Here is a 15,231-nt window from a genome sequence, read left to right as displayed (position 1 = left end):
AGCTATTCCATCTGAAAACAATAGATTTTTATTCATTTATGGATTATATGGTAATAGGATTTCTCAAATTGAGTTACTACACATCATGCTGTTGGCCTAGCTGGTGTGACAGCACAATAATTAAAGCAATACACAACTTACATTTTCAAAGGGGAAAGAAGTCCTTATGGAATTGCAAGTTACTTATCCAACAATTGTTAATAATGACCATCTGCTATCAGACAATAGGTGTCAAATCCACTTTTTGGCAGCTCAACTTCCTACCAAGAGAAGATAATCAGCTGCATATTTCTTGCTCCTAAATCCTCAGGGATAATTACTATATTTTTTGCCAGCTTGGGTTAAGAAAAGATAGCAGCCCAGTCTTTCACTGTTTACTCAGAAAACGATACCCGCTGATGTCAACAGGACTTTTAACTGAGTAAATTACGCCCAAAAAATCCTCTAAATCCAAAATTAAAAAAAAACAAAACAAAGTGCTCTGGAGCATGTGTGCTCTGAAACCTGAATGTTAAACACCAAAACAGGTTTACCAGAAAGATCCTTAAAGTTGTTTTATATGTACATATAAATACATTACCTCCTGCGTGGAATTTACGTCTAAGGAATTTTAAATCTGTATTTTTAATTAGCATAGTTATACAGTATATTGACTTCTTAGATGGTTTTTAAGCTTACCTGCCAATTTTCTTTTATAGGCTCAAGACTGCCAGTCAGTAGCCTTGGAAGACGAACTACTAAATCCCGGGTCTGTAATTTAAAAATGGGAAAGATTACTGTTATTGAAACCACAACTGTTAGAAATCCATCCATGTAAATCAGATACATATTTTACATTCACAAATGTTTTGTTGGACTTTTACACACATGCTCCTGAATTTCAGTTCTAGTCTGAGGAAACTAATTCTTTCATTTGAAAATTCATTATGATATCTCCAGCACCAGGATTAGAGAGTCTGAAGAGAAAGGAAAAAATAAGAGGAAAAGGTACCAATAAATAGCTGGAGTCAAATTTCACCATTCGGAAAAAGATGGGATTGAAAGGTATGGCAAAACAGCAGGAAGATGGGATTAAAATAGGCCTACAGACAAAGGCATTTTGAACTCCATATCCTTTGACAGTTCTTAAGAGTTGTTCTTTTGTTAAGATAGCCAATCAGTTTTGAGACATTAAGGTGCTGGTAGCTGTATGGACTTTATCTCCTGGTACACTTTTTATTTCTCCACCATGGTCTCCTAAAGACTTTTAGCAGCATATCCTCTTTCTATGCTATCATCATGAGACTGAAATAAGAATTTAACCACCAATCAGAGACACATGTGACACATATCATCATGGTTTTGTACTATTTGGATTTTCTTCCCCTTCCCACCACTCTCAAGGCTCTATTCCAGTTATCTTTCTAGCCAAAGAGCAGAGGACACCCTTTGGAGGCTGATAATTAAGGAGTAGCTGTTGAATGAAGTAATTAATTCAACTCCTACACGCTTCAGAAGACTGAATGGACTGCTAATGCCTTAAAGACCATAAAGCAAGGAACCATGCATCTAATCTGATCTCCTGTGCAACCATGCAGAGTACATCCAATAGGTTTCTGGGCTAAGTACAGTGTTACGAGTTTATGCTAGTATGGTATTTGTATACTATATGATGTACTTAAGGCCCTCATTATATTGCAGCGTTTAGAAAATGATGAAGTCAGTTGTCTTTCTTGTTTTATTTGTTATTTTAGCAGTAGGATCGATCCTCAGATGCTGCATCAGATGATAAAGCTGTATACACATTTGACACTGTTCACAGATGTACTGCCTTCAGAGGCAGTATTTTGGGATCCTTAGTGTTAAAGATTCATGCTACCTACCTGGGGGAGTTAAAGTCGTGTCTTTCGGCAACAGCATGAGAGTGACAACCTCAAAATACTTAGTGTACGTGCAAGGTTATTGATTATCTGTGGGCACCTATATTTCAAGTCTAGCCTACTTTCACTAACAAAATACATAAGTATGTAGGGGTATATTATTTACCTTTTGCACACTTAGTCCAAGTTCTTTTTGGAAGAAACCCAATCTATTATCCAATCTTTCCACTGAAAAAGACAGTAAAAACGGAGCTCTCGAGACCATCCGTGCAACTGCTTCCTTACCAAATTTTTTTGATTTTAGGTAAGCCACTCTAGGAAAGAGCAAGAAAATCAGTGATGAACATTTATTGCCTCAATTTATTCATCTAGTTGCTCAAATTCCTCAGTGATATCTTACATGTTTTACAGATGTTTTAATATTAACATACAACCCTGCCAGAAATAATTAGGGGGGGGGAGTCTGCAGTTATCATAAAAACAAAATACCATCCCTTCCAATTAACTATAAGCAAAATATGAGAGAGCAAAATGTCAATACTGAAGACAGATTTTAATTCTTTCCAGCTGTACTTAAAATACAGGTTAAAATAGTTATCTGCTTAAGTAGCAGCCTGTCTCACCGATTAAGAACGCACTAATGCACATCAGGGCACGTGGCTATGACAATATACATTGCCTTCTGCTTATTTTAATGAAATACATTTTCATTGCTTTGGTCAAACTTAAGAAGGACCTCAATACCATTCTCCCTTGCACAGTCCTATTATGCCAATATCACAGAAGTAGAAATACCATACATTGCCATGTATGGTGAAACCTTCCACAAAAAAGTAAATTAAACACTTTTAGATCTGTAGAAGTTATTTTTGTTATAACAGATCTCTACTTTTGGTTACTGCCCCCAAGATTTAGTTATAAAACATCTGGTTGCCAGGACACAGAAAGAGTTTATCTACAGCCTTCAAAGTGGAGCAATGGGGGCAAAAAACCTAACTGGCTTCAAGACTGAGCTTGATATATTTATGGGGGGATGGTATGATGAGACTGCCTACAATGGCATGTAGCTGACCTGCAACTGCTAGTAGCAAATATCTCCATCATCTGGTGATGGGACACTAGATGGGGAGGGCTCTGCGTTACTACAGATAATTTTTTGCCAGCTGTCTTGCTGGGGGGTCTTGCCCATATGCTCAAAAAGGTCGAACTGATTGCCATATTTGGGGTAGGGAAGGAATTTTCCCTATGACCAGATTGGCAAAGACCCTGGGGCGGAGGGGGGCTTTCACCTTCTTCTGCAGCATTGCCAATCTGACTTGAGTGGTGTCACCTTCTTCTGCAGCATGGGACACGGGTCACTTGCAGGTTTAAACTAGTTTAAATGGTGGAGTCTTTGTAACTTGAAGTTTTTAAATCATTATTTGAAAACTTCAGTAACTCAGCCAGAGATTAGGGGGTCTATTATAGGAGTGAGTAGTTGAGGTTCTGTGGCCTGCAATGTGCAGGAGGTCAGACTAGATCATCATCATGATGGTCCCTTCTGACCTTAAAGTCTATGAGTAACATTTTTATGTTCAAGAGAGGTTTATTTCCTCTCCGTCTCCTGAAATTAGTGAAAATGGAGTTCTATTTAAAATACTATATGTAGGGCCCTACAAAATTCACAGTCCATTTCGGTCAATTTTAAAATTAGTCAATTTCACAGTTTTAGATGTTTACATCTGAAATTTCAGGGTGGTGTAACCCTGGGGGTCCCAACCCAAGTAACAAAGTGAAATTGACCTAATTCTTGTCAGTTTGTTTCCAATATGGTTCTAAAAAGAAACAATTTTCCTGTCACAATTTTGCTCTGCTGCACTTCTTCCACTCAAATTTGCTAGATACTGTATTCTGTTCCTTGCAATGAAACCTAGAATTCTGCAGAAACTGATGGCAGAGGTCTTCATTTTCAGAGGAAGTCTCCTATTTACCCCTAATGAATGGATTGTTCAAGACCCGTTTAAATATATCATATACTCAGAATTGCCAATCCCAAACATTCTAAAAAAAACACACAATGGTTTTTAAAATTTCGCAATGTAAGTCAAAGGATTGTGGAGTACTTTTTCTTTGCTGTCTCTTTGGTGAGTCATTAGGTTTTATGGTTTCAAGCCTTTCTACAAAACCATGAGAGCCAGAAACTTACTTTAAACAAAAACAAAAAAAAAATTAAAAAAGTACAGCTGACATTTTCATGTGGTCACCTGACACTAAGAGCTGGGACTTTTAAGGCAGACACGAACAAGACTCACGATAATCCTGTGAGAATTGGCAACCCTGTCAGATCAGCAGTTGTATAAAGCATGTTAAAGATTCAAGTCACCATTAACAGTATTTCAAAATAAACATATATGGTGCAGCTGCACTACAGACACTGATTTGCAACTGTCAGAATTGTTATGAATTATGGAATGTTTTTACTTTTACAGTGTTTATCTCAAGTCATAAATGCCAAATCTATTGAAACTTTTGTTTTGTTTCCTGGCAACATGGGATCCATAACAATAAAACATTCCAGAGAGTGATGTAACCAATATTGTGTCCATCTGTATTTAGGGCCTGGTCTACACTACGAGTTTATGTCGAATTTAGCAGCGTTAAATCAAATTAACCCTGCACCCGTCCACACAACGAAGCCATTTTTGTCGACATAAAGGGATTAGTGCAGAAATCGACATCGCTGTTTCGAATTAAGGTTAGTGTGGACGCAATTCGACGGTATTGGCCTCCAGGAACTATCCCACAGTGTACCATTGTGACCACTGGACAGCACTCTGAACTCGGATGCACTGGCCAGGTATACAGGAAAAGCCCCGGGAACTTTTGAATCTCATTTCCCGTTTGGCCAGGCGAGCTCATCAGCACAGGTAACCTTGCAATCCCAGAATCGAAAAAGAGCTCCAGCATGGACCAAACGGGAGGTACTGGATCTGATCACTGTATGGGGAGATGAATCTGTGCTATCAGAACTACATTCCAAAAGACGAAATGCCAAAACATTTAAAAAAAAATCCCCAAGGCCACCATGGACAGAGGCTACAGCAGGGACGCAACACAGTGCCGCGTGAAACTTAAGGAGCTCAGACAAGCATACCAGAAAACCAAAGAATCAAATGGATGCTCTGGGACAGAGCCCCAGACATGCTGCTTCTACACTGAGCTGCATGCAATTCTAAGGGGGGCGGCCCCTACTACCCCACCCCTGTCCGTGGACTCCGATGATGGGGTACTCTCCACCATGCCTGAGGATTTTGCAGATGGGGAAGAGGAGGAGGAGGAGGAGGACGAGCTTGAGGAGAGCACACAGCACCCCATTCTCCCCGACAGCCAGGATCTTTTTATCACCCTGACTGAAATACCCTCACAACTCAACCAAGCCAGAGAAGGGACCTCTGGTGAGTGTACCTTTTTAAATATAATACATGTTTTAAAAGCAAGTGGTTTTTAATGATTAATTTGCCCTGAGGACTTGGGATGCATTTGTGGCCAGTACAGCTACTGGAAAAGTCTGTGAACGTGTCTGGGGATGGAGTGGAAGTCCTCCAGGGACATCTCCATGAAGCTCTCCTGGAGGTACTCTAAAAGCCTTTGCAGAAGGTTTCTGGGGAGAGCAACCTTATTCCATCCTCCATGGTAGGACACTTTACCACGCCATGCTAGTAGCAAGTAATCTGGTATCATTGCATGACAAAGCCTGGCAGCGTATGGTGTTTGCTGGCATTCAAGCAACATCCGTTCTTTATCTCTCTATGTTATCCTCAGGAGAGTGATATCGTTCATGGTAACCTGGTTGAAAGGGGAATTTAATTAATTCAGGGGACATTCAGAGGTGTCCATTCCTACTGGGCTGTTTGCCTGTGCCTGAAAAGAAATCCCCCCCACAGTTAGCTAGGGGGCGTGGGGGGGTGGGGGGGGGCACTGGCACTGAGCTGTTCGCGTTTGGCTAGCAGGATCTTTCCTGATACCAGCCACACGGTGGGGGGGAGGGGTAAAGCGATCATCCCAGAGAATTGGATGGCGGGGGGGGGATTAGTTTGGTTTCTGCTGCTGCACGTTAACACGAAAACTATAGCACTAAATGGCCAACTCAATGGGCTTTGCTTGGTATGGGAAAGGAGGGGCACAGCTGTTATGAAGGTTGCAGAAGTCAAAAGACTAAGGCTTACCATAGCCGCCTACAAGCCGAATTCTCTTGCCCGGCCCTGCGTGTGTGACCTCTAACACCAAAGCCGCAGGCACTCAATATAAGATGCAAAATGCGACCTTGTACCGAAATCACACGTGTTATGTAATGTGAATAGTGGTGTTCACTGTGAAAGAGTATAGCCATTGTTCTGTAAAATGTATCTTTTTAAATACTTCACTCCCTTTTTTTCCTCCCACAGCTGCAAATGTTTCAAGCCTCCCTCCTCCATCCCAAAGGCTATCTCAGATAAGGCGGCAAAAAAAACGCACATGCGATGAAATGTTCTCTGAGCTCATGCAGTCGTCTGGCACTGACAGAGCTCAGCAGACTGTGTGGAGGGACACAGTAACACAATACAGGAAAGCGGCCAATGAACGTGAGGACAGGAGGGATGATTAGATGAGAGGTGGCGGCAGAAAGATCAGAGGAGGCAGGATGCAACACTGGGGCTACTGCGGGATCAAACAGACATGCTCTGGAGTCTGGTGGAGGTTCAGGAACGGCAACAGGATCACAGACTGCCGCTGCAGCCCCTGTTTAACCGTCCTCCCTCCTCCCCAGGTTCCAGAGCCTCCTCACCCAGATGCCCAAGAACATGGAGGGTTCGGGGGGGGAGGGGAGGAGGGAGGCTCTGGGCACCCCACCACTCCACCCCAGTAGACATTCCAAGCAACAGAAGGCTGTCATTCAACAAAGTTTTGAAGTGGCCTTCTCCTCCCCTCCTCCCACACCCCACCCAGGCTACCTTGTGAGTTATCTCCCTATTTTTATAATCAATTAATAAAGAATACATGGTTTTTAAACTATAGTGATTTTATTTCCTTTGCAAGCAAGCTGTGATCAAAGGGGGGAGGGCGGGTGGCTTACAGGGAATTTAGAGGCAACCAAGGGAGCGGGTTTTCATCAAGGAGAAAAACAACTTTTACACTGTAGGCTGGCCAGTCATGAAACTGGTTTTCAAAGCTTCTCTGATGCGCAGCGCTTCCTGCTGTGCTCTTCTAATCACCCTGGTGTCTGGCTGCGCGTATTCAGTGGCCAGGGGATTTGCCTCAACCTCCCACCCCACCATAAATGTCTCCCCCTTACTCTCACACAGATTGTGGAGCACACAGCAAGCAGCAATAACAATGGGAATACTGGTTTTGCTGAGGTCTGAGCAAGTCAGTACACTGCGCCAGCGACCCTTTAAACATCCAAATGCACACTCTACCACCATTCTGCACTTGCTCAGCCTATAGTTGAACAGCTCCTTACTACTGTCCAGGGTGCCTGTGTACAGCTTCATGAGCCAGGGCATTAAGGGGTAGGCTGGGTCCCCAAGGATAACTATAGGCATTTCAACATCCCCAACAGTTATTTTTCTGGTCTGGGAAGTAAATCCCTTCCTGCAGCCATCTAAACAGACCAGAGTTCCTGAAGACGCGAGTGTCATGAACCTTTCCCGGCCATCCCACGTTGATGTTGGTGAAGCGTCCCTTGTGATCCACCAGTGCTTGCAGCACCATTGAAAAGTACCCCTTGCGGTTTATGTACTGGCTGCCCTGGTGGTCCGGGGCCAAGATAGGGATACGGGTTCCGTCTGTAACCCCACCATAGTTAGGGAATCCCATTGCAGCAAAGCCATGTAGTATGACCTGCACATTTCCCTGACTCACTAGCTTTGACAGCAGCAGCTCAATGACTGCGTTGGCTACTTGCATCACAGCAACCCCCACAGTAGATTTACCCACTCCAAATTGATTACCAACTGACCGGTAGCTGTCTGGCATTGCAAGCTTCCACAGGACTATTGCCACTCGCTTCTCAACTGTGCGGGCTGCTCTCATCTTGGTATTCATACGCTTCAGAGCAGGGGAAAGCAAGTCACAAAGTTCCATGAAAGTGCCCTTACACATGCGAAAGTTTCGGAGCCACTGAGAATCGTCCCAGACCTGCAACACTATGCCGTCCCACTAGTCTGTGCTTGTTCCCAGGCCCAGAATCGGCGTTCCACTGCATGAACCTGCCCCATTAGCACCATGATCCCTGCATTGCCAGGGCCCGTCCTTTGAGAGAAGTCCGTGTCCATGTCCTCATCACTCTCGTCACCGCACTGACTGCACCTACTCGCCCGGTTTTGCTTTGGCAGGTTCTGGTGCTGCACATACTGCTGGATAATGCACGTGGTGTTAAATGTGCTCCTAATTGCCAAAGTGATCTGAGCGGGATCCATGCTTGCCGTGGTATGGCATCTGCACAGAAAAAAGACGCGGAACGACTGTCTGCCGTTGCTCTGACGGAGTGAGGGGTGACTGACTACATGGCTTACAGCACCCCGTTCTCCCCGACAGCCAGGATCTTTTTATCACCCTAACTAAAATACCCTCCCAACCCAACCAAGCCAGAGAAGGGACCTCTGGTCAACAAAGGGGGTGGCTTTACATCAAGGAGAAACAAAAACAACTGTCACACAGAATGGCCCCCTCAAGGATTGAACTCAAAACCCTGGGTTTAGCAGGCCAATACTCAACCCACTAAGTTATCTCTTCCTCTGGTATTTCAGGCAGGACTGAATCTCCATTATAGTTTTCAAGGTGCCCGACAGACCTCACCAAAACGATTGTTGGCCGTTGATTTCACGGAGGGAAGGAGGAGCAAATGAATACAAAACAAATCTGGTCTATTTCTTGTTTTGATCCACTCCATCTATCTTTTACATCCTTGGCTGGCAGCAGACGGTGCAGTAGGACTGCAAGCCATCCATATCTCCTGGCTGCTCGGCAGAAGATGGTGCAACAGGACTGCTAGCCATCCTTATTTCCTGCCTGCCTGGCAGAAGATGGTGCAATAGGACTGCCTGCAGGACTAAAGAGAATGACATTGTTGAGTCACTCCTAATTTATTCCCTGCGCCCATGTCTGCCCATGCGCTCCTGACCGACCTTACCGAGGCAGCCAGGAGCATCTCGGACACAATGAGGATGGTTTTCAGGCCTATTGCACCGTCTGCTGCCACAAGGCAATGGGTTGCTACTGCTGTGTAGCAATGCAGTACCACATCTGCCAGCACCCAGGAGACATACGGTGAAAGTGAGCTGAGCGGGCTCCATGCTTGCCGTGGTATGGCATCTGCACAGGTAACTCAGGAAAAAAGGCACGAAATGATTGTCTGCCATTGCTTTCACAGAGGGAGGGAGGGCCTGATGACATGTACCCAGAACCACCCGCAACAATGTTTTTTGCCCCATCAGGCATTGGGATCTCAACCCAGAATTCCAATGGGCAACGGAGACTGCGGGAACTGTGGGATAGCTACCCACAGTGCAGCGCTCCAGAAGTCGACGCTAGCCTCGGTACTGTGGAAGCACTCTGCCGAGTTAGTGCACTTAATGGAATTAGAGCATTTTGCGTGGGGACACACACAATCGACTATATAAAAACGATTTCTAAAAAACAACTTCTATAAATTTGACCTAATTTCATAGCGTAGACATACCCTGAGAAACGAGCACTGTCTGGTTGGATCACGTCATAATGAAGGCATGGGATAATAAGCAGTGGCTGCAGAACTTTCAAATGCACAAGGCCACATTCCTGGATCTGTGTGCAGACCTTGCCCCAGCCTTCCAGCACAGGGAGACCAAAATGGGAGGTGCATTGACAGTGGAGAAATGAGTGGCGATCATACTGTGGAAACTTGCAACACCAGATTGCTACCAATCAGTTGGTAATCAATTTGGAGTTAAGAAATCTACCACTGGGGCCACTGTCATGCAAAACATGCAGGGCTATTAATAGAGCCCTGCATGGATACAAAAATGTGTATCCGCATCTGATCTGCGATCTGCAAAAATTGTCCATGGATATCTGCATCCGCAGATTTGCAGAGCTCTACTTACCATGGCTGGGCTGAGGCTCCAAGGCACCCCCATGCTGGAGCCCAGTCAACAGAGGGTGTGGGAGTCACAGACCCTTCACCTGCCCTCAGCCGGGCAGGTACACAACCCGGGGCTGCTCTAAGCCCTTCCCCCAACTACGGGAAGGTGGAGGGTCCACCGCAGCTCCACACAGCAGCCAGCCCAGCTCTTACTGTGGCCAGGCTGCAGCTCCAAGCCACCCCCACCCCAGACGGCGCCAGGTCAGGGAGAGTTGCACTGCGGGGAGCCTGGGTGTCTCCACCTGCCCTGCGCAGGGCACCTGGGGGCAGGGACACGGGCTGGGTGCTGCCTGAGCCCTCCACCCAGGGAGGGTGGAGGGATCCAGGCTCCCCAGAGCTGCCAGCACAGCTTTCCCCAACGCAGCTCTGGCCAGAGGCAGCTCGTAAACTGCAATTCTGCTAGGTTTAGCTATATCAGTCTAGAGAATTGAGTAAGCCATCTTAGCAGGTGGGCATGACATACAAATCAGGCTCCTGGAAAAGGTGCGAGTAGCCCAAACCTTTCCAGCTTCTTCATTTGTTTTCTGTCCTCTGCTAGTCAGACTCGCTCCCACAAAATAGCCAGGTAGAAGAATTTTGTTGTGACTTAACTGCAGTTTTTCATTCTCAGAATAATTTCAAGCACATGTTCCCACCTACCTAAATGTCACAGTTGTAGAGTTCCCAGTCTAATAAATTTTTTTGAATTTTTATTCTACCTTTCTGAGCAGTGGCAGACTTAGATCTATGTGACTGTAGGATTCCAACTCCCAGGGGCCCGCACACCTAGCCCCCACAATCCCGATTCCCCTCCTTAGTCTGGACTGACTCTGGCAACAGCAGCCTGCTGCACAAACCCAGTTATAACTGCATCTCTCTGCAACCTGTTTAGAAAGCTGCACTTCCTCGCTGCCTTATTTCCTGGTTCATGTAGAGGTGGCAGACATCAGCAGGTGTCGATCCCACAAACAGGTGGGGCGGCAGAAGGAAATCTGAGACGGGAATGGTGGGGGCACAGAAAGGCATGGGACAACCAACAGGTTTGTAGCACAGGTGAAAAGAAATTGGGTGGCTATAGATGAGGAGGGAGGCATTTTCTGTGGATTTTCACTTAGAGCCCTGCACACCAAGCACCAGCCCCACATTTGAGATTTTAAAGCATTTACGTGTTAGACCTAACAAAATCCCACTGTAATATTTACCTATTTTATAGATGGGTAAATCGAGGTAGAAGGGATTGGATTTATGTGATTATAGTTAGCAGGCATAGGATTTGGGTCATGGGCATGTTTCATGAAAGACCTACCTTGTCTCTAGCGCCTCCATGTCTACAGCAAGAATGTATGGATTTTGGGTCAGGAATGGACCCAGCTGATTATCTTCTACACCCACATCCTTAAGAAACAAAAGTCTTTTTCTTATATCTTTTTCAAAATCCAGTCTCAGTAGGAGTTGGCCTGCATTTGGACGTTTTTCCACTTTGGACAAATCAACTCCTACAGCAAATAAATCAGACGCTACTTTAGTTGAATACTTAGTTAAATGAATTATGAGGAAGAGATTCGTAAGAAACATAAGTACATGCTGCACTGCATGTATGAAGTCTTGAATACAACTTTTGTGCATATAGCCAAAATATTTTGATTGCTCAAGATATTGTGGTCACAATAGCTTGTATATTCAGGAGAGAACTGAGATAAAACAAGCTCTAAATTCTTTCTAACCCAAATTTTAGTAGCAAAATTCAGACAGTTTAGTTTATTCTTTGAAGAAAAAGACAGCAGGTTTCAGTATTGCAATCAGAGAAGTTAAGCACAGTAAGATGCATTTCACACCATATTCTGAACTGTGCAATGTGCAGGGATCTCATTTTGTTTGCTCAGAGGTATGTGGAGGTGGTTACCTCCCAACTCTTTCTTATATGGGCACAGTAAATGAGGAGAAAATTTTATTGCAAAGTGTCTTTGGTTACCAACACAAATAGCTCTCATTATTAGACTGTTAGCCAAAGGCAATTCTAATACAAAACCCACTTGCCCCAACAATCCAGCAATTTACTTTTCTCTGGGCTTTATTCCACACTAGAGTGTATAACTTTTTGTCTGCGCTACTGTGTCATGCACTAAGTGGCCTGTATGGACCCTGCTGCCACACACAAAATTCCCTAGCGTGCTCTGATGTAGTCCCATTTCAAACAGTACTACGTGAATACACACTAGAGAAATTTTAGTTCGTGGCAGCAGGGCCTACACAGACCATTAGCACATGGCACATTAGTGAGGACTAAAATCTACAACTGTCTGGTACAGTGTGGACATCTCCCCTCCCACAAGTCATTTTTGTATTCCATGCATTTCTTGCACTTGAAGACGGTTGGAGGGAAAGGGAGGGAAAAGATCACCTTGACTGCAGGCATCCTTCTTTTTCAATTTAAGGTATTTTTTGAGAGAGCCAGAATATTCCCCATTTCTCCCGCCCTGCCTCTTTTAATTTTTCTCACTTCTAGGGCCCTGCATGATGGTAACTTTCCTTCCTACCCAGGAGAAAAAGTTGCAGCTTCTCCACAGCCAGTTAACATTTCTTCAGTGAGCCCAGAGGGATGGAGGCTACTAGAGTACAGCAAGGTGTTCCTTACCTCCAGGAGCTGCAGGAGATGCCCTCTCAGTGCTCCTAGCTAGATCAACAGCTGAGGAACACAGAGTCTGTCCCAAATATACATACATTGCTGGTAAACCACATAAACAGACTCTACTTGTGTTCACTTGTCCTGCATCTCTCCCCTCTATCTTGGATTGTGCATTGCTACACTTATAAAATTATGATTTGCAAGTTTACTGCTAAATCAGTAAGATCAAAATATAAACTAAGGAATACTCAACACACCAAGCACAAATATTCTGCCTAAACATCATTACACTTACCCAAAAGCACTAATTTGCTCAGAGTTTCTGAACGATCAACATAATCTCGAAGTGTGAAAGAACCAAGGGGAAGGGGTGGCTCAGCTACAATCTGCACAGCTTCTTCTTCAGAGATCTCCTCCAAAGCAGATGAAGGTGGTGTATCTTCCCAAACTAGAAGCCATTAATAAGAGAAGTGTTAATAGATTTTCTTGACAAACTGTTACAATTTCCAGTACCTTCCCAATCTGTCTCAAGAACTAGAAATTAAAGTATTTTCAGAATATGATTTTACTTATGTTGTTGCTTTCACTTGTTTATGGCATTTCTTCTGTGAGGCAACTATGATTACCAGGAAACATAATTAGCTGTAATGTGACAAAATCAAAGGACCGATTCCTTCCCTAGCTCAGCCAGGACTTCCTGGATTCCTGCTAATCCTGCAAAAGCTTTTTTGAATGCTTAACTTTAAGCATCCAAGTGGTAATATCATGTGCTTAAAACGAAGCATGTGTGTAAGTGTTAGCAGGACTGGGACTTTACAGTGCAACTTGGGCAAGTCCCTCAATCTTTGCTTCAGTTTCCCCATCAAATATAGATAATATCAGATCCCTAGCTGGTGAAGCACAATTAATAGCTGGAATGTATGTTAAGGTCCTTGGATTGATGCTGCTGTAGCAATATCACCAAAAAGCTTCCTAATAGTGAGATCTATTGAATTATGTAGTAGTCACTCAAGGGAAGCGGTAAAAGCCACATCGTGGTAAAAGCCAATTGAGACATTTAAATTTATGAAGTCCTAGAGAATATTAGCACATCTCTTTGGAACAGCCCTGTAAGGTAGAGAACTACTGCTATCACTGTTTAACAGATTAGGAATTTAGATACAGAAATAATGACTTACCCAAGACTGAACACAAAGTCTATAGCAGAGCTCAGAACTGAAACTATACATCCTGATTCCCAGTCTAATGCCTTAACCACAAGACAATCCTCCTCACTTCTGGCTGATTTTTTAAAACCTACTTGTTACAGTAATTTGAGGTCTGTCTTGAAACAGGTTAGAAAAACACTTCTCTCTTTTTTCCATTTTGTACACTTGACAGCGTATTTCACATACTTTGTTTCAAAGTTTCTCCAGTTGTGTGGATCTTTCACACAGCAATAAGGGAGAAACTTCTTTTTTGTTATTTTTTAAAGAAAATAAAACGGAAAAACTACAAAACTGGCAGGGACATTCGGGACCAGTAGAATCCCTGAAACTGTATCTTTAAAAAAAAAAACCAAAACATCCATTTAGTAGATGTGAAATGGATGGTGTCCCTCTAACAAGGCTTTATATGTCAACACTTCAATTTTTCAGTACTGATAGTTTTAGTAGAAACATCCAGCTAGCATGCATAGCCAGTGTGGCTAGACAGAATAAAAGGTAGAGTTATAAATTATATCATCCATCTGCCACTGTAGAATTGTTCCTCATATTTTCTCATACTTTGTAGAGTCTATTTTTAAATGCCCTAAAAGTTGAGATATGGCCTCTAGCAACTCTATTCCACAGTCTAAACAGAGCTCTCGCTGTTATAGAGTTTTAGATGATTTTCCAGCAAAAGTTTCTTTTTTCTCCACTTCATCCTAATATACTGGTCTGCATTTCTGGGACCAATTCAGCCCTGGCATAAACAGGCAAAACTCCATGGAAGTTGGAGTACCTCACAGACTGGTTGTAGGGCTTTAATTAATGTCTACAAAACACAAAGTCCTGGTCTATGCTAGAAAAGGTACCTGTTGCTCAAGAATACATATGTGAGTTGCACATTATATAGGTCACTAAACAGCTTGCTACACTTCCACCTATTTGCACCTCTGACTGCAGAATATCAGTTTTGATACATTCTGGATGAAAGCTGACTCATCTAAACCAGATTTACACATACTTTGCACTACAGTCACAGAGGACCCAATCCTTCTCAGTTGTACATGGGGTTAGCTGCAAGTGTAGGCCAGACAAGTCAACACAGTGTAGGAAACTCACTTTTTCTAGCATTCCCCATTTGCAGAAGGAGAAAATGGTTTGTCAAAGGACACAAAAGGAGTCTTTGACAGAACCAGACTAAAACTCAGTTTCCTGGCACTATGCTCATAGCCCACCTCTCGGCTGTGTGGAAGAGAGGCCTGTAAGCAGTATCTAAAACAGTTTAAATGGATTAGTGTGTTTAAACGACTGTTTTAACACACTAATCATTTAACATACGTTGTGAGTGATATAAAAGGGTTAAAACAATCTCCAATACCTTATTTCGCAGTTGCAGGTAAATGCTATAAGAAGAATGAAGTATTCTCACACTTAGTACTT

General features: G+C 43.6%; 2 protein-coding genes across 8 annotated transcripts in view; one reads left to right on the top strand and one right to left on the bottom strand.

Moving 5' to 3' along the window:
• Positions 1 to 6,864, top strand: part of LOC144260967 (uncharacterized) — a 30,035-nt gene extending 23,171 nt beyond the window's left edge. For 2 of the 4 annotated variants that reach the window (XM_077809967.1, XM_077809970.1), the window contains exons 3-5: positions 699 to 748; positions 4,455 to 5,293; positions 6,284 to 6,864. In XM_077809967.1, coding sequence (XP_077666093.1) covers positions 4,924 to 5,293; positions 6,284 to 6,483 — 570 coding nt within the window. In that variant the 5' untranslated portion in view covers positions 699 to 748; positions 4,455 to 4,923 and the 3' untranslated portion in view covers positions 6,484 to 6,864. The remainder of the gene's footprint in view (positions 1 to 698; positions 749 to 4,454; positions 5,294 to 6,283) is intronic. The other 2 variants (XM_077809968.1, XM_077809966.1) reach the window with 1 other exon arrangement.
• MTERF3 (mitochondrial transcription termination factor 3) overlaps positions 1 to 15,231 on the bottom strand; it is a 38,095-nt gene that overhangs the window by 17,163 nt on the left and 5,701 nt on the right. For all 4 annotated transcript variants that reach the window (XM_077809962.1, XM_077809960.1, XM_077809961.1 and 1 more), the window contains 4 exons: positions 12,900 to 13,052; positions 11,285 to 11,474; positions 2,026 to 2,173; positions 679 to 750 (listed from right to left, as the gene is read on the bottom strand). In XM_077809962.1, the coding sequence (XP_077666088.1) occupies positions 679 to 750; positions 2,026 to 2,173; positions 11,285 to 11,474; positions 12,900 to 13,052 (563 nt within the window). The remainder of the gene's footprint in view (positions 1 to 678; positions 751 to 2,025; positions 2,174 to 11,284; positions 11,475 to 12,899; positions 13,053 to 15,231) is intronic.

This window comes from Eretmochelys imbricata, chromosome 2 (genome assembly GCF_965152235.1).
Source record: "Eretmochelys imbricata isolate rEreImb1 chromosome 2, rEreImb1.hap1, whole genome shotgun sequence".
Lineage (NCBI taxonomy): Eukaryota > Metazoa > Chordata > Testudines > Cheloniidae > Eretmochelys > Eretmochelys imbricata.
Note: the sequence above shows the minus strand (reverse complement) of the source record. Positions and strands in the feature narration are given on the sequence as shown.